This window comes from Rhea pennata, chromosome 15 (genome assembly GCF_028389875.1).
Source record: "Rhea pennata isolate bPtePen1 chromosome 15, bPtePen1.pri, whole genome shotgun sequence".
Lineage (NCBI taxonomy): Eukaryota > Metazoa > Chordata > Aves > Rheiformes > Rheidae > Rhea > Rhea pennata.
In genome coordinates, this window is record NC_084677.1 from 15,805,900 (window position 1) to 15,830,216 (window position 24,317).

Sequence of the window (24,317 nt, forward strand, 5' to 3'; positions counted from 1 at the left end):
ACAACATACAGGCACATAAATCCTTCCTGCTCTCTGGGAGAAAGCAGAGGTAAACATGTTAAATTAAAGCACCACATGAAAACTTGTGCATGAGATCAATTTAGAAATAGGAAAGCTAAACACCCTATACAGGCAGGTCTACCTCTCTTTATCCATCCTGTTGCTTTGTTTATGAAATGATTGTTATAAATTCATAAAAGAGCCATCTGTTGTGCAGGCAGAGTTGAATGATGCTTTGCAACAGCTCAGCTTATCTCTAATACAGCCAGCGTCCATTTTGATAAAACAAAGCTCAATTTTTTTGAAGCTTCTTTTCTGAAAGTTTAGAGCTAGAAGCACCTGCTTTTGCTCAATTCAGCTACTCAATCAATCACTCAAATAGAAAAAAAGAACACCACCTTGCCCTTTATTTTTGCTTTTTAAAGTTAAGTCTTGGAAAGATGCTTAAGCAAGAGAAGCATATCAGAAGAGTAGCTCCAGGTCAACAATTTAAGACAGCATTCACATTTAGCTTGTTGGTACTTGAGAACAAGTTTCTTTGCGGCTCCATTACAGTGACAATTTACAAGGAATATATGATTTATTTTGAAAATCATAAGAATGAGGAGCACGCCAGTGAGATTCTTGGTTCTTCTTCAATTATGCGTAGCCTTAAGACTTGGCTAGTCTAGGCATTACTAGCAATTATGCTCCCCTTCAGCAAAGTACAGGAGCATTCCTCAGTTTAATGCACAACTCACCATCAATTAGCTAGTGCCTCCTAACTCTCCTAGGACAGCAAAACAAAACAACTTTTTATGGCTGGTAAATTTTACAAGTCTCTTCACTAAATGGACATCAAATACTTTTTGAAAGGAAAGGCAGATTTTAAAAATACAGCCACACACAAAAGCAGATGGTGCAGTACAGCAAGAGACATGACATTGCTCTTCTCCATAGACAAGCAGAGATAACTAGTAAAAAGATAGATTTGAATTGAAGAACCTTTCGCGTGATTGCATAGTGTCCTTTGAGTTCGTGTAGTGCCCACTTAATGTCCTGGCTGCTCAGCATTTTGAAGTCTGCCATAAGGAGGTCAGCTGCTTGAATAAAGCACCGCTGATCAAGTGGGGCAAGTTTAGAAAAGTCAAAGTAGTCCACTTTAGGCACCTGAGAAGAAAATGCAAGAGACAATAGAGGATATAAAAAGGCTTCTACAGACAGAAAGCACCCCAAACAACCCATCTTTCACCAGTCAGAACTTCTACCAGACCTCACAAAACAAGTTACATGGCACTTGTTCTGAACACATACCCAAGCATAAGCTTAGAGCACAGCACGGCATGTGAAGCTCACAGTACACAGATTTGTGCAGGTAACCTGCCTCAAGCTATACCACTCTGCAGCTCTGCTCCTAGCAGAATCTACACCAAGCAGCTTAAAGCCATTTGAGTGTGGCTACACAAATACATCCTCTTCTCACTGTCTTGTGTTACTGTAAAGGGTGAAGAGCTTCACCAGCTCAAGTTTGAGGGATACTTTCCAGAGCAGAAAGAAGTATTTAGTGTCTGCATCTCAAGTCACATACAGCCATTTCAATTTACTCAAAGAAAGCATCTCTGGGAAAAAAGTTTTTGTCAGAGATATTGGTGGGGCGGGGGGGAAGGGGGAAAACACTATGGGGAGATTCTCAAAGAGGCAAAAAGCAACGCCTAAATCCCACACAAGAGACTTGATGTCCAAGTCTACTTCATGCAACAGAAGGACAACAGTGATCAAAATGAACACTCCAGATGAGAGACAGCTAACAAGCAGACAGGAAACAGGGACTGGCTGAAGGAAGAAAACCAAATAAGGTAAAGCTAGCTCTACAGTAGCAAAACAGAGTCTTGAAGTCATACTTAGAGCAACTTACTTGTTGCTTGTAAGCAACACATAACACTTATTAGTTATTTAACATCAGTTTAAATGCACCCAGAGGCCTCCTGCAACAGTCCCATTCAGTTAGGCACTCCACAAATACACACTAATAGAACAAAACATCCCAAGATCAGCTCAGGTTGAACACACTTAGTGGGAAGCACACTATAGATGAGGCTTTCTCACTTGCCTTTGTCTCATCTTGGCTGGCAAGCAGGCTGCTGCTGGGATTTAACACCACTCTGCCTTCTTTCTTTGGGTAATCTGGATTTTCCAGGAGAAAGTTACAAAGTCTGAAAAGATAAATATAGTTACATGAGGGGTTGAGAGCTCCAGTTCATTCCTCACTAAGTTTAGTATTCTACAACTGAGAGGCTGGGCAGGCAAGTTAGAGCCTGTCCTGTGAGAACTAAGAGGTCACAGGCTAGAGCAAACTGAAGCTAAACAACTCAAAATTCGGTAAAGAATGATCTGCTGTATGACTGTAAAAGGAGAAGCAAATAGATTTGTATTTCAACAGTGACATTTATATAACAGAAGTTTGTATGGGCGAGCTACTACTATCCTATGTCAATGGGGAAACTGGTTCACTTCCCTACTCATCCATCAATGAGTAATCCATGGAAAGTACCACCTCCTTTGAGTGCAAGCCAAATCTGGCATGATTAAGAGTCAACATGTACCAACTTTCTGCTACTCTGGAATTAACATTATGAAGACCATACAAAAGAACAGTCAGAGTAGCAGCATTAACTCAAACACAGCTGACATCTATTGCAGCTAATGTAAGTGTACCCTTGGAAGAATAAGCTTAACACCTCCCACAAAACCTGTGAAAGGCTAATGTCATCCTGGATGGATTACAGATTCAAATTTTAATTAAGTTCCAGTCTTCATCTACTTTCATATTAAAGTTGAGATAAAAACATGTTTAAACTGGGTTCATATACAGTATGCATTCTCAACACAGGTTTATTGTAATAAGGCTTGAAATCAGGCATTATCCAACCCACTAGAAACTGCTCTAGCTGGAACAGTACTTAAAAAACAATTAAGCTGAAAATTACATGCTTACTACCCTCTAAATCCAGCACAGCTGAGGTCCAATCACAGAAAAGTCCAGACACACACACACAAACTTTGTCAGTTAAGTTTAGCTTAGAGCTTTTCAGCATAGAGGAGACTCTAGCAAGTAGTTTAAGGATACAGGCATTGCCAGAGCTCTACAGATACTTCAGAAGCCCTTTTGAAGGGGAAAGTTTGTTGTAGCCTATTTGAATCAGACTTTCACAGCTTATTCTCAACTCTGTCACCAACCAGCTGTGCTAGTTGGATCAAGTCACATAAGCTGTTCCTCAGTTTCCCCAGCTGAGGAAAATACCCTTCTGAAAGAAGCTATGAGGAGCAGTTACCATTTGTAAAACTTTCTGAATAAAAAGGTGCTAGAAGGAGCAAAGACATAATTGCTGCTAATTTACATTCCTGATGTCAGAAATCAGTCCTTAATTAAGAAATCTGAACTGCCTTGAAGCATTAACCCACTATCACAGCACAATTACTTCAGCCCTGCTTTTACATTCAAAGCAGAGGCATTTCTTTTTGTTTAATCAAGTATTGACATATTGAGCCAGAAGCTTTTGACTGAATGTGAACGCTTCTGCACACAAAAGCTGAATAGATGATACCCTGCTAAGAGGAGTTCTCACATCTTATCTTTCACACCAGTGGAAGGTTTTAAAGACAACCATTTCTGAAAAACAACAAAATATCTTGGCATTTAATAGCATCCAGCCTCCCCCCCTCCCCTTTTGTAAAGGGTAACTGTTCTAGTCCAGCAAAACCAGAACTTCAAGGACCTCAAATGTAAGGGTTTCAGCTGCGGCACAGTCGGAATACATTTGAACTACTCTGCAAGTTGCCATTTCAGTAGTGAGGATTTTCAGAGACGTTAACCTTCAATACGTCCGACAATTAGTTAAGCGCATCCCAGTGTGCAGTGCACGCACGCTTGCGGCACTGTTCATTAATATCTGCACCACAGGACACAGAGCCAGTTAAAAGCCTCATCCCTGTCCAAACCCAACCACCCTTATTTATTATATTTCAAGCCTGATTCAGCTTGACATACCACAGACATCAGAGAGATCCTGCCAGCTAGGCTTACCAGTGTTTTGACCTATTTATTCCAATACAAAAGATGCAGTGACAACTCAAAAGATAGTTTGGTTAAGGAAATGAAAATATGGGGAAGAAGCCTCTATCGCCCAGTAAATGTGCAATGCACCACTGAGCAGACACTGTAGACGGCCTAGAGGGAAGCCTGTAAGTGCCTTTTCATCCCACTGGTTCTGTGGTGCACAATAGAAAGGAGGATTTCAGGAGCAAGAAAGGAAGGAACATATTAAGACTTACAGAAGCTGATACAGGGATTTAATTCTATCAGGCTTTCCTGGATCCCTGCAGCATACACTAATGAGTTTTTCTACACCATCTGTGTGAAGATGTAATGGCCCAATCACCCTACAGCCCTAGCAGTTTTCTACAGTCCCAATATAAGCAACCAGTCTTCAGCGTATCAAGCACACAGTGCAGGCATCCAGAAGTTTCTCATATTAAACAGGCCACCATTGCAGGGAATAGACTTTCATGTGAAATCTCACTTTCCGTAAGATTTTAATTTCTTCACAAGTCCTGCTCTGAAGGCTTCATAACAACTTCGTAACAGACAAAGGTAGCAAATTGGAAATCAAGGCCCAATGGATGGGCTCATCCTTAGTTCTCTGCCAGTTAACTTATTTATGGTCCAAGAAATAACTGTAAGCCTCACATACTTCAGTATTGCTTAACTAGTGCCCTAGTTATCCGCAAAGGGATTCAGATTCATACAAGTTGGAGTGAATACTAACCAACACCTATTCTTCATTCTCATATCATAAAACTAGTTTCAGCATGTTTCAGATAGCAGCAATAGCTATAGAGAGAGGAACTTCAGATAACTCCCTCCCAAGCATTTGCTGGTGCCACAGTACACAAGCTTTCACTCTGCAAACATGCAAGCTTTATCCAAAAGGGTAGACAGATGACAGAACTTAATAGTAAGGTTAATGGCTTTTTTTTTTTTTTTTTTTTTTTGGTTGCTAACACTGGGGGCTTCTTGAGCTGGTAGCACACTTGGGAAAGTGACAGTTCTTAAGCTTTTTCTACTGCTTACTTCCTTCCCCAGCTCACATTTCTGCTTAACTTTATCAAAATCAGTCCATCAGCAGCTATCTAGAATCATGCATCTAGAATCTCTTGAAATACATTTGCTCTAACTGCAAAAAGTGACTTGAAAGAAAAGTCAACAGTACCACTGCTACTTGATTGAGCAAAGGGGATAAGAACAGCATCATGCATCAAATGGAGTCCAGTATGGTGTCAGCTTTGCCTGGAAAGCAAAAGCCAAATGAAAGAGAGGCAGGAATCCATTTTTCCCCAATTGAGAACTCACCAACCCACCTCTGAACTATGTTTTATAAAACAAGTCATGTCAGTATCTTATCCTGCGGAACCTAGCAATAGTTAGGGGAAAGGTGTGACATCCTTGAATAATCAAATGACCAGAAACAGAGCATTTGCAAATTACCTCAACAAGAGCAGAGAAACTTAAGTGTGATGGCAGAATTACAAAGTCAAAGAACTAAGTGTTGCTTTAGAAAGAGCTTCATTGGACAGAAAAAAAAAAAAAAAATCTATGCTCTTTGGCGCTACCACCCTTCGTATGCTGTGAAACAGCAGCACTAGCAAGAGGAGCAGTGGAAGTGATTACAGCCAGACTGCTGTACGAACGCTCTGGCCCTGAGCTCTATACTTACACATTTAAGTCATAGCAGTTCTTGAGGCTGATTAGCTCTTCAATATACTCCTTCTTCACATCAGGGAATCTTGCTTCCTACAGCAGGAAAAGCTAAAGGTTATGTAGGTATTAGAGGAGCTGTGCAGCACAACCTAACAACAGGGGCCAGAACAGGTTCCAAGGGACCAGGTATACGCAGCCACCATGGATACTGCAATCCACTGGCTCTCCTTCCCTCCACAGAAGGACTATTAACAGCTCTTTCTCACAGGAATGCTGATAGTGATGCTGGCTTGATAAGCAATTCAGGATAGACAGAAGCAGCAGACATACAGATGTGATCTAATACACAAGCAGAGCTAATATTTACCTTCAGAGGACTAAGGAGTTTCAGATTGTCTGCTGAAAGACAACATTTCAAAGCAGGGAAAAAAAAACCACATATACCCATTCAAAGCAACCAGTCACACAAAGCAACCAGACACACTGGTGATGAGAGTGGGGTGGGGCGGGGGAATCAAATCTTTGACATTCTGTAAAGCCCTCCCAGCACTGGCCACATGGTAAGAGCAGCAAAGGGGTGCCCTCTGCTCCTTGGGCTTCTACACAGATATTGCAGTTGATTGTGCCAGGTGATATATTGCTTTGCAAGACTGAACCAATCAGGTTGTCAATCAATTCTGGTAACACAAGACTATTTGTCCATCTTACCAGAGCCAGTCACAGATCAACTTTTACTCAAGAAGAGAAGAATTTTTTAGGCTACTACTTTAAGAACAAAAGTACTTTCTCAGCCTCAATTTTCACAAATAGAATGGGATAGGAATGACTTCAGGGGAGAATTAAGATACAGATCTTCACACTTGATGCCTTAAGGAATAATTTTCCCTAAACAAGGAAAGACCTTTCCTGTCTAACAATCAAGAGGAAGACGGGGCTCTGGAGGAGAGGGGAGAACAGCAGACAAGGCATTACCACAGTACACACATCACATTACTCATGTTTGTGACTGTACCAAAGGTAAGGATTGCCTGCCTTTGTCATTCAGTAGTTGTGGCTACAGCCCCTCTGTGCAAACTAGCACATGCACAGCTGGAAATCATCTAACCTGGTGGATGTGTGAGAGCACATGCGTATGGGGGATTTAAACAATCTTTACTCTGCCTATCCCATGTCCCCTTAGAGCTACTGCTTTGAAATCCACACTGCAAGGAAAATTAGCCCTGAACTATAGTGGCCTTTACATGACCATGGTCCAGACTGCTCTGGCTGGGAGAGCCAGCTGGAAGTGGTCATAGCCCCCAACAACGTGTCCCTAAACTTTCTCTATTTTCCCGTTCTACCTGCATTTAGTGTCTCAGTTTTACTCATTTAGTTCTAAATCCATTTCTAAACCAGCTGCACAAACTTGAGTTAGCGATCAGACAGACAAAAAAAAAAAAAGTATAACTGGGAGGAAAGTAGCTTCTGAGAGCAGAGCTGCAAACAAACCATTAGAAGACTCATTTTTCCTCACTGTGCCCTTGAAACCCTGCAATCAGTTCTGCTAAATTCCCTAGATCCACAGCCAGCCCTAAACTAAACAGTGCCCTCATGGTTCACATCCCCTCCTTGCTTCTGCCACAGAACAGGTTAGTCCTTCAAACCAAGCTTCTCCAAGACAGTTCATTGCTTGTTCCTCCAATACTTGGCTGAACACAGAGGATTTGTGGCTGAAGTCAATAAAGCTGTGCTTTGAGCACATGAAACGCTACATACCTTAAAAAAAAAAGTCTGAAAACAATGTGCACATTGAAGGCAAGCATGTGGGAATACTTACAGTCTCTCTGATGAGCAGTGCAGTGAGGTCTTGGTCCTGTCCAGCAGCTCCTTGTTCTGGCACATTACCAGAGCCAAGTTCATGCAAGCCCTGTCCAGGGAACGCTGGACCTGGCTGTTCATTGTCCATTGCTGCCTGCTGACTTCTTGTTTCTTCTGGTGGATGAGCTGGCTGAGGTGAAGCAGGACCCGGAATCCCATCTTGCTGTGGTTCAGGTCTGGGGAAGGCTGGCCCAGGAGCCTCCTCTCCATAAGCCCTCAGAGATCCTGGGTCTGCTTCAGGCTGGCCTTGCTGAGGAGCACAGCCATTTAACACAGCACGTGGCTCGCTTTCCGAAAGCTGGACATACGGGTGATCCAATTGGCTATTTCCTTGGATCACCTGTCCACCCGCAGAGGTTGCAGCAGCTGTTCCTCTGAAATTCTGTAAGACCTCTGGCTCAAGGTCTTCTTCCACCTTTTCCTCTGCTCGTGGTGGAAGGTCTGCTTTCTCCAGATTAATGACACTCTTGTTAACAAGCTGTGGGCTTGTCTTTATTGCTGGAAACAAATTTGGTCCAGGCTCCTGGTTGCTCTTAATTTCAAATCTGGAGCCATTAGGCTCAGAGGGTCCAGGCTGCTGCAAGGCAAGGTTCATATTCTCATCCCTGCTCGGTCCAGCACTGCTCTCCACTATATGATTATACTGGTCTCTCTGGCACAGTAGAGTTGAGATCTCATCTTGCAGATATATGCTCCTCAAGGGCCCTACAGCACCTTTAGATCCTCCTTCTCCTACAGTGTTCACACCCTGCCACTGAGCAGCAGGTCTGATGACATTAGGACGCAGCAGCTGCTGATGCTTTGGGGTCTGAAAAGAAGACAGACAAGAGTAGGCAGAGGGCATTCTTTTCTGCACATCAGGGTCCTTACTCCTGATCTTTTGCATCTGATCAAATTTCTGATAGGTGGTAAATGAAAAGTCCATTCAACACTGCGCAAAAAGCTGCAATCTACACATCTTTATGTAATTGAATCCTGATCAGTTTTACCCCATCCTTGGCCCATCCAAGCGCTAACAGCAGAGAATATTTAGCAAACTGAGGATGCACAGAACTTTCAGACTGGAATAGTTTCCTGAACTTACCCCAACTTCCACTTCAACTTCACTCCCAGTGAAATATTCTTGGCAGTAGGAACTAGCTGATATTGTATTTGCATCTCAACTCGTTTAAACAAGTAGCAGGAACTAAAGCTCAAAATGGTAATCCTTAGCCTTCTTCCTACTTCTGGCAGGCTAAGACTTCTCTAAATGAATAGGTTTTGACAAGTCTGTTACCTTTTATAATTAAAAAAAAAGGCCAGTTTAACAATTCATTTTCTCAATGCCTCTTGCTACATTAATGGAGAATTCAAATATATTCCTCATATAGCTTGAATGTGAAATTAGATAGCAGAAATCATCAGCATAAGCTGAAACACCTCACCATCCTGTGTGACTGTGCTGGTAGGAAAAAGCATAGGTTTGTCAAGTACACTGGCTTTGTAAAACTACAATTCAAATCTTTGCAACATCCCAAAAATCCAAGTAGAACAGCAAAACAAAGAATATGGGATTAAACAAGGCTTGTTTGAAGACACACATTTTAGAACATCAAAAATGTATTGTTTAAAATCTTTCAGCTTCTTGCAGTCACTTTGACTTTATAGGTCTTTACCACATCAGTTACTGAACAGTTTGGAAAGTGCCAGTGCTACCTCTGAAGCTCTAATTCTGGGGAAAAGTGAAATTTAAAGAATCAAACTTTCTACTATGAGAGGTTAGACATGCTTAGGACATGGCTACAGGCCATATGCAATAAATCAGAATATGAACTAGCAATGTAACAACTGCTTTATTGCAAATGCCCACATGAAAGCAGTATGCAAGAGAAGACAATTGCTTTTCAACCTACTCCATTACACACCCAAAGAATGAGTGGTTAGACACCCACACAAGACTGCTCTGGATCAGCATTGAGGACAAAAGCTTATTGGAAATAGCAGACAAGATGTTTGCTACTATCAGCCAAGCAAGAGTCTCATTAACTACAGCAGCAGCCCAAGCAGACTACGCTCCACCTTCCTAGGGTAAGATAATTTTATGGAAGCTAGAGCCTTCCTTAAGCATAAATTTAAAATGGAATGTAATTTACCAATCTAGATTTCCCCTTTTAACATTTTAACATTCATTTCAGACATCCCAAGTAAACTACTGTAACTGGACAGGACTCTCGAGAATAGTTGCACAAAAACTAGCTATAAAAGCAACAGATAAAGCAGCAAAATGTACAAAAATGAAGGTTCACCTCCGCCAAGATGACTACATCATCATCATCTTCACGCCGCTGCTGGGCTGATGTTTCCAGCAACAAAGGTAATTCTTCATCTGAGGAATCTGATATCGTAATAAGACCTTCGTCTCTATGGTTTATCCAGTCTGTAGTAAGGCAGGTGAAGTTAACTGTTTGCTAAAGGTACACAGTTGAAGTTACAAGGCAAAAAGCACTGAGGCATTTGACAAAAGCTATCTTTACATTTGCATTTGAGCAACAGTGAAGTGCTCAAAGGTCACTGGCTCCTCTACAACTTGCATTACAGCCACTCCCATGTTCCTCAGCCCGCTGAGGGAAAGACCTGCACAAACTATAGCTCAAGCAACACCATATGCTTGAAAACATTCACTAATTAATACTGCCCAGAGATTCTGCTATCCCAGACTTGAGAAGGAATCAAGCTACTGCAAAAGCTATTTCCAGTAAGCCAGGTACAGAGCATCTACTAATTTTTGCAGAGAAATAATGAACTTCCAGTATCTTAACGTTTACACATTTTATTAACATTTGCAGTGTGGTCAAGAGGAGAGGTAATGTCTCCAGTGCAATCTGGCCTCTTCTGAAAGCATGTGACCTTGCATGAGTACCTTATGCAAGACAGCAATAGAGTCCCTTGCTGTGGCTGCAACAGATACCCTGTTATTAAGATGACAAACTTTCTCATGGCTTGTCAAGAGAGAAATATAGACGCTAATGAACAGAGTTTCTGGAACTCAGAAGAGAAGCTCCAGTCAAACAGTGCTCCTGGGCTGAGTAGACAGCATATACCCATGCTTTGCCTTTAATTTGAGGCAGTGTTTTGGTTCACACTTTAATAACTGTATGGTAAACCAACACACAACTGTATCACTCAATAGGTTTAAGTATTCACAGCTTTGGAGTATTCATTTACCATCCCTCATGCATACAGAGAAAGCATCGTTCTGAATTCCACTCATGGAGGAACAAGTGCCAATGCTTAACAGTCTTATTAGGATACGAGCACAAAGCCTGCCTCTTTCCTCTGAGGCCCTTACGATGCTGAAACATAATGCGGCCCTCAAATCAGCTGGAATATCTCTACAAGGCTTTGGTATTTCCAAGAGTTTACCTGTGTGCCTTAAAGCAACCAAGAAACAAGAGGGCAGAACAAGGTATTTCAAGTGTCAGTATAAAATGACAGACTTCAGAACTACCTACAGAAAATAAGGCATAACAGAGTATTACACGACACAGTAAAACAGACTGCTAACACTTTCCCATTAACACCACTTCCTAGTTTAATATCTTTCAATTCTACTGCTTGTTAACAGACTTTTGGAAATACGCACAGATCAGTACTCACCTTTCCCTCTGTGGCTACGGAAACTGTTCAAGTGAATTACTTCTTCATTCCCACCTCTCTCAGCCATTTTAAACTGCTGCACCCAGAAGCATCAATGTCCAGGCATGGCAATCAGGGTAGCAAGAGGAACTAGAAGACAAAATAAAAAATAATGAAGATAGCAACACAGATTTAATGACATCCTAATTGGGCCTTTCCAAGACTCAGTCACTAGAGCATCATTGGAATTCTCATGGCTTTGCCAGCACAGCCTCTCCAAGACAATATTCTTCCTAAATAAGTTGTCAGTGCCTAGAAAGACATATTTCAATTTTCTATTCTGATAGTTAGGACAGCATGACTGAAGAGTGCAAACAGGCCTAGAAGGTTCTTATGGAGAAAACATGAAGACGCTTATAGCTACACAGTCGCAGGAAGGGTGGAGATGCACTTCATCCAGTTGGGATTCAAACCCTCTACGTTCTGTATACCAGAACCCTCTCCTGGTTCCCAAGAGGTCAAAAGCCCGATGCATCAACTTGCATAGTGGTGTTTCTGCCACCATCTACTGGTGAGAAAAGCACAAGCCAGGTGCCTGAGCTGTCACAGGGCGACACCGTACAAGTTTGCATCTCAGACTGTCATTAACAACCATCCCCTGTTGCATGCAACATCAGGAAGCAAGCCATGTCACATTAATATGCAAGAAATGCTAACATTAGCATCAAGGTGAACAGTCAGTGAGACCTGCAAGCCTGACTAATGAGAAGTTGAATTGTAAAATAACAAGCTACTCAATGGAGAGACTATTATATCAAACTCTGAATTCCCTTGTGGGCCTGCCAAACTGAGACAGCTTCAGAGGGGTCAGAGAGGCTTTGCAGCTCACTTCCAGCAACGTTCATGCTATTAATGCTTCAGAAAGAAGCCGCATCCCCTGACATGTCAATGCATAAGTGCATGTTTCTGTTACTGCTTTAAACAGAGTTACAAGTCACATCTACAGAACACACTTTCTTGCCAACATCTGCTACTTTAACCATGAGTCTTCCCTGATTTATGAGACATTCCCTCTTCAATGAGGTTTTGGTCTGAATTCCAAGATATGCCACATCTCCCAAATTTAAAAGACAGCACAACAGGGATCAAGTTCCTTCGCAGGACAGAGCATTTGGAACCAAAATTTTCTGCTACCACCTGTTCTTGGACAGACACAATGTGCTGGCTGGAGGCTCCAGAACAGGATTAGGAGATCAGAGGAATCATTTCAATCCACACAATAGGTTTCCATTTTATGCTCCGTCAGCCTATAGCTCTTGGTGCCCACCAGCACAGAAAAGTTGAATATATATATGAACTCCGAGCACAGTTTGATCACTGGAACACTGAAGGACACCTTTTTATAGAGAAGTATTTGTCTCATTACTAGAGCACGATATCTGCATTATGAAATATTTACTGATGCAGAAGTCAGAAGAAAGTGGCAAGTCCGCCATAAAATCTTGTTAGCTAGTCCATAACAGCAGCGCAAATTCCTCCTCAATAATTCTACCTAACCTCCTCTGCAGGGAACAGGATTTGCAGCTAGGAGAGCAAGACAAAAAAAAAATCTATTTAAAAGCATAGTAGATACATACACAACACCAGGAGTTAGTAATCACTACCACCTTAAAAATATTTTAATACAATATATAAATATGTAATCTAATATATACAAAACATTTATTTAGAAAAAGCCAAAACTAAAACCATACTTCACATAAGCACACTCCGCACAGTAACAACCACCTAGCCAGTCTCTAGGTAGGAAAACATATCCCCCCGCAGAGTAGTGCCCAGACCTGGTCCCAGAGCCTCTCACTGCATGCACCAGGATGAACGAGCAAGGCAGCAGCATTTTCACATCTGCAGGGCACTCGCTGGACACATATAAAGGGTGCCAGCAGCATGGTTCAGTACCTGAAGTATGCTCCCTTTACACTGCAGAACCTCCATCCTAGTGGTTTTCAAAGCTTGATTAGAAAAAGCTGCAGCTCATCTGGTCCCAGCATGGGCATTAGTCCTGCTTTAAGAGGGAGGCTGGACTGGAGACATTGAGAGGTCTCCTTAACCACCATTTTAACAAATGTGCCACTACTCCTACATTCAAAGTCCCAAAACCTCACGAGAAGACCCAGTTTCCAGTAAGCAGTCCTTAGAGTATCATGGGATGTTGTTGCTTTTTAGTAAGTATGCTACTCAACAGCCACACTTCAGGAGTTTTACATCATTTCCACTAGGTTCTTCAGCTTCTGCATCTTCTTACAATCAAGGAAAAAAATGTCTTTTGCCAGAATGGTACAAAAGCACTGTTCTCACACTGCAGAGAGGCACCAGAGCAGCAGCTCAGCAGCTGGATAATTACAAGCATACTTGGAGAAAACATTGCCCTTTTCATAGGTCACATCCATATAAAACAATATAGGTCCATTTTTCCTGGTACTTGTGCATAGCTATCACCTAGTCCTGTAGAGCATTTTTTTTTTCATCCGCATTCCTCCAAGCACTTTAGAAAACAGTATCAATATTGTTCTTGCCATTTAGAAGATGGAGAAATGGAAGCACAGAAAGGAACAGTGGCCAAGGTCACTGAGCTGGCTAGAAGCAAAGCCAGGAATAGCACCCAAGCCTCTCAAGATCCAATCAAGTGTATCCATGCCAACCATTTCTGCTTGAAGGCAAGTTGGTCCCACAAAGCATTCTTTGCAACAAGCAGCAGGTTCTGCATAGCTAGCAACTGCCTCATCTCAGCTGCTTTCATGCAAGCTCTCAGTTGATGAAGGAATGGTTTGGCAGGCAAATTCCAATGCTCAAGCTGTCAAATGGTGAAGGATCACTCTTGAGATTGGTTGGGGAGGAACAAGTATGTATGCAAAGGCCACAAATTTGTCCTTGCACCAAACAGCATAGACAGCGGGAGCTAGACAGGTGCCCACCTGAATTTACTCTGAGCAAAACAAGGTGGTATGGACTCTGCCTCCTATGGGGGCACGCAAAGTGTAAGCAGAATTCAGCAGGGGCAGGAAGGAACGGGTTCAGCACTAGAAATTCTTAGCAGAGCCACCAAAAATCTTTTCCCAAATTGATATCAAACAGCTCACTTGGTGCTTTGCCCAGTGCCAGCTAAACCACTGCCGTTCAAATCCAAAAGCAATTGATAAGCTGTAAGACTACCATAGAGATAGTATTCTCCATTAGCAAATCTTGGTTCATCTAGAAAGGAACTCGCACAATTCAACCTTGAACGTCAAAAAAGGTATAGGAAATAATCTGAAGTGAAATTTAAGTAGATAGTCTACCACCTTGTAGAAGGAAAAGATGTGTACCTCACCAAAAGATTCACAGTGGTTTAAAGGCAGGAACGTAATAAATAGCACTAACTGTAATATACAGGCAAAGTAATGTAAAAGCAAAACCTGGAAGGAATGGGTAATGTACTACTACTTTCAAAAACACATTGCATTAAAAAGAATGAAGCAGCCTATAAAGCACTACTACGAGAAGGTAAAAGCCAAGCTTTCACAGAGAGCTAGTAATTCATTTTGTCAATACTCAATAGGGAGTTCACATTTAAACAAATATCCGTAAAGCATGGGCCAGTTCCATCTAGTAGCATAAATTAAGTTTATTCATGTTTATAATATTTGGGCCACAGAGATCGCATGGTAACAAGATCAAAGCTACCCTAGGGTCTTGCCCTACATAAACAGCATAAGAAGCAAGCAAAGCAGATGGAAAGAAGTTATCCCACACCCTTTACACTACCTCAGTGATGCTAGAGCCTATTTATAGTTGAAAAATAGGGCTACCTATAACTAAGCTCCAATGCTACTACCACCTTCTTTGCAATATAGTCAAGTATAAGATACAAACAAAAACTATAACGCTTCCCCTTCCCTTCTTTTAAGAAGAGCAGATCTGACAGCATGCAGACACATGCTTGGCAAGCAATTCTTTTCTTAAGAACTCCCACCAACAACACTCTGAATGGGATTTGGGACTTGAGTATCTGTAGGGTAACAGGATAATACAAAATTCTTAGCATGACTCTGAAGGTAGTTGCTGACAGCACCATAAAGAACACAGCTGAAGACAAAATTCTACTAAGTTCTCTCATCATCTTCCAGATAACTTCATATATTCATGATTTGCACATCCAAATCATTTCACTGCACAGGCAGCAAGATACTTTGTGGCAGGTCTTTCTTACAGAAACTTGAGGAGAAAAACTCATTAACAGAATAGTTACTGGGGGGTTAAAAAAAGATCATGGACCATCAGAGACTTGTGCAACTTCTCTGAACTTACTAGATCTCAGACTGACAGTGCAAGTCCCAGGTACTTTCTAAGCAAGGTTCTCACAGAAAAAGTAGTATATCCTACAAAGTCACTGCCCTAATAACTGCTATGAGTTGAAGAATCTATTGCTAATAGTTCAAGCAGGATCTCTGTTGCACAGATTGCTTAAAAACAAAGATTCCTGAAACCTGCAAAAAAAAAATCCCTAACCATCATATTACATATTTTTAGTCCAACCTAAAAATAGCAAGTGTCTGTACTGTGCATATATTCAAACTCCTGGTATCCGCAGGAGTTTCTTCACCACAGTAATTGGAGCAGAACTCAAATGCCCTCCTTCTACCTTACATTTGTGTCAGAATGAGTATCTTTGGATGGTACTAGAAATTAAAGGGACAGGTTGGGAGAGATTTCCCTCCCAGGGAATTTATTTTTTTTCCCTGCATATAACATTTGAAATCTTGAACTCCCAAGTACCCAAGATTGGACTAGACACCAAAGGGCTCTTTTCTCAAAGAAGCTCAAGGCAACAGGACTAAACAGAAAGCACTGCAAGGAAGGCAGCAGACTAAAAATCACAACCAAAATGGGGGGGGGGGGGGGGAAGAGCAGCAACTTAAGCTATGTCAGTGACATCAAATCATGACATGTTTTAGTCTCTTCCCCTCCATACAGCACCACCATCACCACTGCTCACCTACACTGAGGAAAGAGCTTCAATCCTCACTTTCTGCCTGCAGGCAGTTAACTTGTCTTGTGGTAGCCTGGGAGCAAGGTAAATTTTGGGCTCGTTTCAAGCTGTTAAATTAAAGAGAAGCTACTTAAATAATGCATGGTTTGTGACAACTAGCAATGTGAAAAAGTAAAAACTCAGCTCTTAAAAACAGCAAAATAAACCAGCTTGTCAAGCATTTCAGAGACTTTTCAGAGGGTTCACAACTTGCTAGGCACTGCTCCATATAACAGCCACTAGCAAAAGCAGAGAGCGTTTAACAGCAGTTGATCACATTAAGCAGCATCATCCCAACTGAAAGTTAGAAATCCCCTGATCATAACCCCGACAAGAAACGCTGTTGCACAAACAAGTCCTATTTGCAAGGCAGTTACCACCACCACATCACACCTTTCAAAAGAACAAAGCCAGAGGCTGAGATGTGTACCTGCAACAGCTTCCACCGAACAGGTTTGTACAGGAGCCCACTTACAGCTTAAGCAAAAGGAGGAAGCCACGCCAAAAAGAAAACATTGGCCCCGGCCCAAAAGCCTTGCCCCATCCTCCAAGATACACGAGCGTGCGGGCAGAGGCTTGCAGGCAAGACCACCCGGCTTCCAGCAGCCGTTCGGCTCACTGCTAGGGGAACGGTACTATTGGCTCCAAAAGTCTCACAAAAGCTCTTCTTAGGAGCACGGAAAGGGTGTAAACTGAAGATCACTGCACCTATGCAGCTCAGACACCAATTTTCAGGCCTGTTGCATTTTCTGAAGAGGAACAACATTACACAACACACCAGAAGATCATTTAATAACAGAATTGGCTTTTAACTTTTAAGCCGTTTCCTAAGCATTGCACAACGCATTAGCGATTAGCTTAGGTTAACAAAGAATTTTAAAGACAGTCATGTTCGCCCTCGGAGAAGGGGTGAGCAGGATTCCCTGATGAACTGACGAAAAGCAAGGAATAAATGCAGAGGTGAATAATTTTGGCCCCAGCAGAAGAGCAGCACAATGGTTCTACAGTATAAAGCATGCTAGAGAATTGATTTCATTACACCAGAAGAGAGGCAACAAATCATAAAACACTAACTCACCCCAATAACACACACAGTAAATCAAAATTGAAGGTTTACCTCCCTGTACACAAACAAGAACCAAAGCATGCATTTTTCAGATAATTTTAGAACATCTTTGGCTACTTCTGCAGCTACCCCAGCACCGTCACTGGCTTCAGAAGTATTGCTCCAGGTTGGACAACAAAGATGGACAGGAGGGGGATCTTCAAGTTTCTCTGGCAGTAATCACAACTTTTGTGATCAGGCAACAGTCCTCTATTTCTCATCCTCTCTTACCCAAGAATCACAGCTGCACTGTGAAATGTGTGCAAGTGAGCAATGCCCCTTCCTCCAAAGCATGCTGTTGATGGAAGGAAGGTCTTTTGGTAACCACAGAGTGCTTGGTTACGACTGCATTGCCAAAAAGCCAAATATAAGCTCATCAGTACGGAGCTGTGCTCATTCCATTTCACTAAAAGCCTGCTTGTGGCTAGAACAAGGATCTCTGCACTACAGAGATCTTCTGAACAAGGCTATATTTTTAATTGCTCCTCGGTAATTAGTGCTACCAAGAACCCAGTGTAAGGCATTTTGACAGATTAACATGAGATACAAAACTAACAGGACCAGAGCTACATATATTTATATATATATAAAAATATATAGTATATATATTTTTATATTTATATGTAATGTCATTGCTTACCCAATGAAAGTTGGTTAGGCAGGAGCAGCTGAGAGCCAATTTTTATGGATGACTTGAATCCAAATCACTGATTAAGCTTTTCTATTTTGCAGATCAGCTTACAATTTCCAGGAAATATCTTGACTGTCTGTATTTTCAAAACACTTCCAGCCAACTTGAAGTTCTTCATTCCATTATGGTGAGAGTATCACTTAATCATAATTCTTGGAAGTGTTCTACCTCCACTCTTATATCTATTAATATTTTAAGTACAAGAAAAAAATAAATCTGTCCAGTTTTAACTCAGCTAGCCACTTGGAGTGGTATTAGATTTCCTAGTATTAAACAATTTCTGCAATTTGTGAGCTGTTCTCTAAAAGGTAAGATTGTTTAAGAACAGGTACATTTATTTTCCAAGCTGTGACTGTAGAAGCAGGCAGATCCAGCTTCTAGAACTAGTACTAATCCAGCCTGAAATTGAAAATTTCTGATGCTTTTCAAGCAACTTCCTGATTACTGTCAGCAAGTTCAACAGCTAGGAGTCTCAGAGTCTTTCTATACCCACCCTCAGTTCTTTTGCTAGGTAACACAGGTTACTACTGTCCCATCCCCCTGACTAGCTTGAGACTGCTAGTTCTTTTGTACGCAAAAAAAGCATGCTCAGGTCAAAAGGGGTGGGAGCTTTAGTCATTTGCCACCCACCATATCAAACTCAGTCCTGAGAAAGGAAGAGTTAAGTTTAAGTATGGCTGGAAAGAGGGCTAATGCCATTGCTTTGAGTTACTTATTTTCAGAGCAAAATGAAAATTCAAGACAGAGCAGGAGCCTCTGTAAAGGCTGTAAAGGGTGCTTTTCTATCTGCCTCGGACTTCTAGCTTGTACAAGACCATGCAGTGGTATCCCTCAAAATCCAAAGCCTCCCTCCCCTCAAGCATTAGAAAAATAGGTGCCAGCTTGGCATTTCCTGATAGAGGAACGGTTCAGATACTGGAATCTCAGCACTTGACTATGACAATACATACACACAAAACCAAACTCTTCAGGCCCCAGAAACAGCTCCTGGCTATCTCCCATGACATCATTTTAAGTAACTGTTCTGATTTTGTGGTATAAGGGTGGAGACAAACTGAAGAACATGTGAAATCATGTGATTTGCAGCTTTGCCACTTCCAGAGCAAGTTTCACGTCTGGTTTTCTAGCCCAAATGATGTTTGAAGAACACCATTAAGCCCACTGGTGTCTGAAAAGGCAACTCTCCACGGACCATCAGGCACTACACCTACTCGGCAGTGCCTTACCTACTGTTAATTCCAATAGGCTTCTCTTCCCTATCAACCTCTAGACCCCTCAGGAAAGAGCAAAATAGATGACCTACTTGCTCGAGAAGAGAGTTGAGACTGCTCCTCTTTATTACTTATACTTCATATCATCCTCCAGGAGCAAGGGACACAGTATTTCCTCTTCAAACTTAGGTTTTTTTTGTTTTATCCTCTTCCTTTTAGGGAATACTGAGTGTCACTTTAAAAAGGTTTAAGAGAACAAGGAAAAAACTACTTGAAAGGCTGCATTTTGTTAAATAACAAGTTTGATGCATGTCTTCAGGAACCCTAGGTTATCGTCTTAGTGCAGTTTTTCACTGGAGAAGAATCAAAAGAAAAGAATTTAAGGTTGCTGGTTAGAGTAACCCTAACATGCTACAGTACTGACACTCAAATGGATGAGCAACTAGTAGCCTGGTTTGCTGTCAGCTGTGTTTGCAAAGGACACCAAGAACAAGGAGAGATAGGCAGCACAACTGCCAAACTACTATTAAAAATAGTAGCAAGTGACTAACTAGACCAAAGTCAAGAGGGCTAGAAGGCACAAAGAGGCAGTTTTAGTTGCAGTAACAGCCAGATGACTTCAAATTCAGAGTCTGACAGCTTATTTTAGTATCCTAGATGTTAAGTTGCTACTCAGCAAACCAACTCTGGAAACAAAGATCTAAGCTTTGTACTTGTACTTGCAGTACTTGTAAAGCTATGATCCAGAAAAGCCATAAGTACTAGGAACAAACCTGGAAGATGGTTGTTTTTTGTTGTTTTTTGTTTTGTTGTTGTGTTTTTGTTTTTTTTTTTTTTGAAGTGACCTAAACACATCACAAGAAGTTTTGCTTTCAAAGATGGCTGAAGTCTGCAAATACCTCACCACATTTCAAAGAGCTGCTGACAGCAGTAACCAGGAGGACTTGACTTTGAGGCGGCAAAAAGGAAGGCAGGGGGGAGAATCACTTACTGCAGTAGCCCATTTTAGGAAAAAGGAAGGAAGGTTTGTGTCAATTTGCACAGTACTTTTACAAGCAAAAAGTTAAGCTTGCTACTAATCTTTCTTCTGCAGTGTATAGATGTCAAATATCCCAGAATTAGGAGCTTCCAGATGAGAAGGTTCACAGGTTACATATCCTATTTGTTACAGCTGTACCTTTTTGAGCCACATTTGAACCAATCTGTGCCCATCATAATTTCAAAGGTCACCAGTGATAACCCAAAGCCGTGGCTTCACATTAAGAGGTTCCCTGCAATACCTGCTCAAGATAGTCCATGTTCCCACAGCATGGCTCATCAGCTCTTCTCATACTGAGCTCTGCCAGGAATTGGTCCAGCTTTAAAAACAAAAGCCCTGGAAATCGTCTTGTAGGATTTGAATCAGATATCATCTCTTTTCCCACATCAACTGTGGCATAACTAGGAGAATAAAAATAAGATGCTAAAATAAACTGCACGCAGGGGGAAAAAAATCTTACAGCTTACACTGTATAACCACAGCCTAGGCATAATTAGCACTCAAACTATCCAAGCTCCTAGTCCAAGATCAGGCACCGGCTTGGCAAGACGCTCTCACACACTCAGCTGAGAGGCCTGGATAGGCCAAGAGCCAGGTCAGAGCCATGCTAAAGCAACAGACCAAGTTCACTTTGCAATGAAATAAGTTGAACTGCCTTAAGTACTAAAGCGAAATACAGACAGAAACCTCAGAACACATGTGCAGTAGCTAAGTCTCTGCTCAACACTGTACTGATGCTTGCTAGAAAGTATGTAAAAGCTGCCTATTTTAGCTAACAACCACCGCACAAGTACTACCTGCATCCAATCTGAAGAATGGTAACTATGCGCTTACCACTCGAGCGCCACAGATGACCAGTTACAAGATTTTAAGCCATTTAGAGACTGTTTGTATATATATATTTTAAAAGAAAAAAAGCTTCATTGCATGTGTAGGCATGCTTTGGCCTTATGGCCAACTGAATTTCAGTCCAGCAGCAAGGCTCTTGGAAGCAAAACAGAGAGCAACCTTTCAGGCTCACGACAGTCCTCCAGGCTGAATTCATCCATGCCATGTGGCAGTGGCTGTTGCAGCATTTAAGTAGAACTTGTTAAAATACCAAAAAAGCAAAGGGTTTGTATTTGAAATAATCATACCATTACATCAAAACTCAGACAGATTTAGAGATGCTCTACATTCAGGATTAACAGAGAGGTTTGGAAAAGAATAATGTTCACAAGAACAGAACGAATTATTGGCCAGTCATAAAGCAGGGAAGGAAGCACTGCACATTAACACTCCAGGTCCACAGACCCGTGGACACATTAAACAGAACAATTTCACCTCAAGGGAAACATTTGCCTATGCAAGGCTGCAAGGACCACTACAGATCATAGCTAAGAGTGTACACAGGTTGCAATCAGACCATTTGCTTAAGAACACAACATTTTTTCAGGCTGCAAATCTGTGGGCCTATCCTTCAGGCATATCTTAGTCAAGTGTCTAACATGGCTTAAGTCTTCTCAAAGCAGGATGAGAATTCTTCTGTTGGGTGTTGCAACAGTACAACATCAAACAGATTATTTAACCATCTGGGATGGAGGGTCAGTAAAAGCAACCACAAACTGCTAAACAAATAAAGAAAAGCATTAAGCTGACAAGCACTTTTCAAATGCAGTATTCAAGCTACAGGTGTGTTCTAGCCTTTGCAAGCCTGTCTGTGCTAGTTATTGCTGATCCAAGGGCACCTCCTTATTTATACACAGTGAAGTCTGCTCCACTACAATAGGATTCCAGTTAAACAGCACAGGAGACATGAACTATTTCCACTAGCCAAATCAATGCCAACAGATCTTGCCAGTCTGGTTCACCTGTAGCTGGAAATCCTACTAGCAGGGGAAGTATATAATGCCCTATATTGCTGGTTTCCCTGCAAAGGAAAAAAAAAAAAATCTTTTCCTGCCTTCCCAGTACACTGCTGCTGTCATCTTCCTCATATTGTGTTAGAGTACACTAGAGCAAGAGCAGGGAAAGAAGGAAAGTCTTTTAGGCAGCATCACCACCCTGCTGCAGGCAGCTGTCAACATCACTCCCCACTTCACATAGCAATCTCACTGCAGCACACTTGGCCAACAACCACATTTTGTGCTTGCTGCTATGTGGTAAGTGCTGCTTTCACTAACAGTCCTCAAGCACCTTCAAGCAAAAGCAATCTGCAAGAAGCATAGGGGAACAGTTTCCCTTCCTCCTCTATCAAATAGGAAAATGCATCAGTTCCTTGAGGCAGTATTTGGAAGCAGAAGTGTAAATCAGTTCTTAACTGTGATTTCGCAAAGACTGCAAGAAGCAAAATACTGCATCTTGGTTTCTCCAATTGAGAAACAGCAATAAGTGTCGACAGCTTGGTGAGAAGGTGTCAGTATTGACAAAGCACTACAGGATCCTTGCATGAAAAGGCTTTAAATACAAAATACATTACTTGAGGCCATTTTCCATCTTCTTATTCCCCAAACAAAAATTCCTAGCTAGAACAGATTCTAATCACCTTATACTACACAGTTATATCACATGATGCCTCTACAGATCTTGTCCAAATGTTTAAATAATACAAACCATAGCTTGGCCTCCTTACAGAGGTAAGCAGACTGACTCTATGAGTGTGCACAATATAGCACTCATCCTCCCTCAGAAGCCAACCAAAAACCTTCCAGGTCACCCAGATATCTACATACACTCCCAGCTTTACCTCAGATCACCATTTCTGTTCCTCATTAAAAGTGACGACAGGCTTTAAGAGTTACCTTGGAGAGCTGCCAAGCATCATCGACAGCAACGAAGGACTCTGGCTCCCACGAAGCCAGTGAGGAAATTTAGATTTCCCCTGGCCAAGCAGCGTGATTTGAGGACTCCAAGTGAGCGACCAGGCTGGGCTGTTGCCGTATCAGCTCTGCCACCCTTCATTAACCACCCTTTCCTATACTCGCTGCCACCTCTAAGCTCTGCTCTCGGCAGAGGACTGACCCAGTATGCCAGCTGTCAGCCTAAGCTACCTCAGTCAGCAATCGTAAGAGACAGCACCGTGACTCAGTGTAGCGGTTTCACTCCCCACCTTGCTAAAGTCTTTTCCCCAAGCCCAATACTTTCTCTGCTTATTCAGGCATTGACAGTTCCCTGTGCAGATGCAAGGAATGGACTGCAACAGCAAAGGTAATTAGAAGAAAGGTGCCATTCAACAGGAATATGATTTTGTAGCCCTTAAGTATTAAGCTTTCTGAGGGTCATTATGAATTTAAAACCACTGCAAGCTTGTAAGCATTGACCCAGAAGAAAAACATCACTCTTGAGATATTCCAAAATAAACTTGAAATTCTATAAAAGCATCATGAGGGCAGCAACAGCTGAGAACAAGATTATCTCAGCTCAATAAAACATTCTCTACTATCTCACATCTCAGTACTCTGGCAAGCATAGCTTATTTGAGCCTCTAAGTGTCCTTTTCTCTTCTTCCACCTCACCCTACCTTCCCCTCTCCGATTTCCCAGAGCTAAGGACTCCATCTCAGTAACCTGCTTAAAACAAAAACAGTACTCTTCAAATCATGCTGATCGGCTCCACTTCAAACACAGGAACTACCATGTCACTACAGACAAACTTATATCCTGAGCTACAAATACAAGATAACTAGCATCCAAAATAAGTGATGTGTTTCATGCCTCTCACAGAGCAGTATTAAAGAAAAAATAAAGACAAAAAAGGCCTCTGCACCACCAGGGATAGATCAGTCAAGGGTAATTGAAGTTATATGTAGCAGCTTGAAAAGCCCACCCATCTATTGAGAAGTATAATACACAAGGCTATTATTTTAGTGAATCTACAGACTTCTGAAACTATGGGAGCCTCTCCTTTAAGCCTCTCACAGAGCAGTATTAAAGAAAAAATAAAGACAAAAAAGGCCTCTGCACCACCAGGGATAGATCAGTCAAGGGTAATTGAAGTTACATGTAGCAGCTTGAAA

General features: G+C 41.8%; 1 protein-coding gene across 1 annotated transcript in view; it reads right to left on the reverse strand.

Annotated features, from left to right (window-relative positions):
• The window catches only part of RNF216 (ring finger protein 216), an 83,324-nt gene that overhangs the window by 55,166 nt on the left and 3,841 nt on the right, over nt 1–24,317 (reverse strand). The window contains exons 2-7 of the mRNA XM_062588423.1: nt 11,231–11,359; nt 9,880–10,010; nt 7,554–8,402; nt 5,754–5,830; nt 2,090–2,192; nt 985–1,149 (exon numbers count right to left, since the gene is read on the reverse strand). Of these exons, the coding sequence (XP_062444407.1) occupies nt 985–1,149; nt 2,090–2,192; nt 5,754–5,830; nt 7,554–8,402; nt 9,880–10,010; nt 11,231–11,297 (1,392 nt within the window). The 5' untranslated portion in view covers nt 11,298–11,359. The remainder of the gene's footprint in view (nt 1–984; nt 1,150–2,089; nt 2,193–5,753; nt 5,831–7,553; nt 8,403–9,879; nt 10,011–11,230; nt 11,360–24,317) is intronic.